Source organism: Austrofundulus limnaeus, unplaced genomic scaffold, assembly GCF_001266775.1.
Source record: "Austrofundulus limnaeus strain Quisiro unplaced genomic scaffold, Austrofundulus_limnaeus-1.0 Scaffold364, whole genome shotgun sequence".
In the NCBI taxonomy this organism is placed as follows: domain Eukaryota; kingdom Metazoa; phylum Chordata; class Actinopteri; order Cyprinodontiformes; family Rivulidae; genus Austrofundulus; species Austrofundulus limnaeus.
Window position 1 is genome coordinate 362859 of NW_013952766.1, and position 3443 is coordinate 366301.

At 38.1% G+C, this 3443-nt stretch overlaps 1 protein-coding gene across 1 annotated transcript in view; it reads right to left on the reverse strand.

The window, feature by feature from the left end:
• The window catches only part of ankfn1a (ankyrin repeat and fibronectin type III domain containing 1a), a gene marked incomplete at its 5' end in the record, with an annotated part of 48995 nt that overhangs the window by 34198 nt on the left and 11354 nt on the right, over positions 1 to 3443 (reverse strand). Inside the window, 1 exon segment of the mRNA XM_014023351.1 lies at positions 2421 to 2458. Coding sequence (XP_013878805.1) covers positions 2421 to 2458 — 38 coding nt within the window.

The following is a 3443-nucleotide window of genomic DNA, read 5'->3' on the forward strand; positions in this document are numbered from 1 at the left end:
AAAAACTGACTTTGAAAAATAAATCTGTTCTTTTTTTCTTATAAAAGGCTAAATAAAACAAAAATATTGTTGGTAATTTTTGACTGTGTAACTTTACAAACGGCACCCCATAACTGTTCATCTCAGTGATGTGAAAATTTTTTTACAGTATGTTGTCAACGTATTTTTGCAAAATTACATTCATATTTATTACAAAAATTTGATGTCACAGGCACTTTCAATCTGTCCTGATAGTAAAACACCGGACCTGAAAGACGGTGGAGTGTTTATATTAAAATGTTGGAGCCCGCAGAGCGCACGCTGGGGTTAGGATGATCACTTCACTAAAATAATCCCTGTGGTGTTCCAGAGATGTTTTCAGTTTCTGTGTTTTAACGGACAAAAACAGAAGTTTGTAGAGAGGAGCATGGATCCTGGTGATCATGTGAGAAACAAAGGGATGAATTAAAGCAGCTCAGCAGCAGCAGCAGCTTTGGATTGAAGAGCTCCATCAGTCTGAGGATGGAGGGATAAAAGCTGCAGAGAGAGTGGGAGTTCTGCAGAAAAGAGCCTTTAATGAGCCTCTGACTCAAAACTTCCAGTCACGACTGATGCTGCGTATTGTTTCAGCCGGTGTGTGAGGTACTAGGTTGTTTCAGGTTCCATGTGCACGTACGTCCTCACACACCTTTCATACACACACACACACACACTCACCTTCAGACCACACACACCTCCCTTTGCCCAGAGAATGATGTCAGATCAGGTTCAAGAGGTCAAGTTTGGTTCTTTTTTTTCAGCCGTGAGAATAAAAACTGAGAGAATAAAACATCTGCATCTTCATCATCAATCCATGAACAAAACTCTGAGAACAGAACCAGAACCACAAAAAAAATAAATGAAAAATAAATAAAAAACTGCTCATCTAACTAATGCTTAACTCACAGAAATAACCTGTTTTATCTGGAGGTGTTCCACCTGAGGCAGGTTAGAAAAAACATTTTTACACTTTAACAACCTGATTAATCCCACATTTCACCACTTTAACAACCTGATTAATCCCACATTTCTCCACTTTAACAACCTGATTAATCCCACATTTCACCACTTTAACAACCTGATTAATCCCACATTTCTCCACTTCAACCTGATTAATCCCACATTTCTCCAATTTAACAACCTGATTAATCCCACATTTCTCCACTTTAACAACCTGATTAATCCCACATTTCTCCACTTCAACCTGATTAATCCCACATTTCTCCAATTTAACAACCTGATTAATCCCACATTTCTCCAATTTAACAACCTGATTAATCCCACATTTCTCCAATTTAATAAGCTGATTAATCCCACATTTCTCCGATTCAACAACCTGATTAGTCCCACATTTCTCCACTTTAACATGATTAATCCCACAGTTCTCCACTTCAACCTGATTAATCCCACATATCTCCACTTCAACCTGATTAATCCCACATTTCTCCAATTTAACAACCTGATTAATCCCACATTTCACCACTTTAACAACCTGATTAATCCCACATTTCACCACTTTAACAACCTGATTTATCCCACATTTCTCCACTTTAACAACCTGATTAATCCCACATTTCTCCATTTTAACAACCTGGTTAATCCCCCAACATTTCTCCACCACAAAATCTGATTAATCCCACTTGAATTCGTAATCTGAGTTGTTTGAATCCACACCCAGCTGCAGCAGATAATCACACGTTAACAGAGAGCATCTTTTGTTCTCGCAGGAGACGGATGAGCACCGTTCATCAGCTCCTGGAAATCTGCCTCTTTCTTTCATTCCTCGCCTTCGTCGCCAGGGCAACCGGTAGCCAGAGGCCATTATTCTTAATAGCTACCTCGGGCCCCTAAATGTCTGAGTGTGCACCGAGTGCGGCAGCTTCAAACTGCACAAAGCCCTGCGATGCGAGGCGGAGCTCGATCTGCTGCTTCTCAGAGGACACCAACATGTACCCAGTCACGGAGCAGAAGCAGACACAGAGTCACAGAACATCCTGGTTCTGGAGCTTCTTCTTCCTCCCATGAGTCCTGGAGACGAGGCCTCCTGACTCAGACTGCCAGCTGAGCAGCATGACTCAGCAGTTATTGAAACTGGAAACGATGATGGTGAGGATGCTGAGGACCAAAGGTTCTCCAGAGGAAGATGAATAAAACATGAGGATATTTAAAAAAAGGCAGGGACACAAACCAGAGGATGAGGACCGGGAACTGAAATATGTTTGATTAAAAACAACGTAAAACAACCTGAAACCAAACGACTCTCACAGGATCAGACAGGATGTGATTCCCTCCATTAAATCAGGAGTCAGTGGACAACAAAATGAAATTAAAACTATTTGAATCAAAATCATTTCAGGGCTGAGACACGCTGGATGTGATGAAAACAAAAAAATCAAACTCACTTCTTCCTGCCGTCGTATCGTCCTGTTGTTCCCACGCTCTGTGAAGGCAACACGAGAGAAAACCATCAGCTGGCATGTAGAACATAGAGCGGCTGAAAGTAAATTAATCCTTTCATTTCCCACAGAAACTGACTGCAGTCACAGACAAACGTTTTTATCTTTAATAAAAAAGAAAACTATGAAGGTTTTAAACACATCAGTTAACCCGGAGCACCACCAGGCTCTGCACTCGGCCCGCTGAAGATTCACTGATGAATGGGTACCACTTTACAATAAGGCTCCCCTTATAAAGAGTTTATAGATAGGTTATTAATTCATCTGTAAAGACGTTATGAATCATTAATAAATGTTTATTATGCAATAATTAAGGACAAGAAACACAAAACCGTCCAGTTTCTTACCAAATAATGAGACAAATCTGTTACATATTACATCTAAAGGTGCTATGCTAAACATTTCACACTAGGTTACTACATTGTAAGTACAATATTAATATGTATGTGTTTCTTATTGTTTATGTACTTACAATGTACTTACTATATTGTAAGTACATAAACAATAAGAAACACACACATACTAATATTGTACTGTATTACTGCATTATTAATATTCACAACTATCAAAGGGAGACCTATCGTAAAATGTAATACAGTACGCTATTTAATGACAAATAAACATTTATAAATGCCAAAAGTTAGTCTTTAATGTGAAAAATCATCATTTTTAAAACTTTGTGTTGATTATCAATATTTGAAATTATTGTTCAACCATGTAACTACTGTTAACAACGTTGATGTATCAAAAAAGTAAAAAAAATGTCATGTTAACACACCAAATAATTTCACCCCATCCAAAATAGTGTACAGTTTTACACTTTACAATACTGATCCCTTTAATATGTGTGGATATTTATAATGCAGTAATACAATACTATATTACATGTTAAAATATGCGTTTCCTAATATTAAAAAGAAAAAATTTGTATAGGTCTTCTGGACGGGTTCTTCTCTAATGAAACGTTTC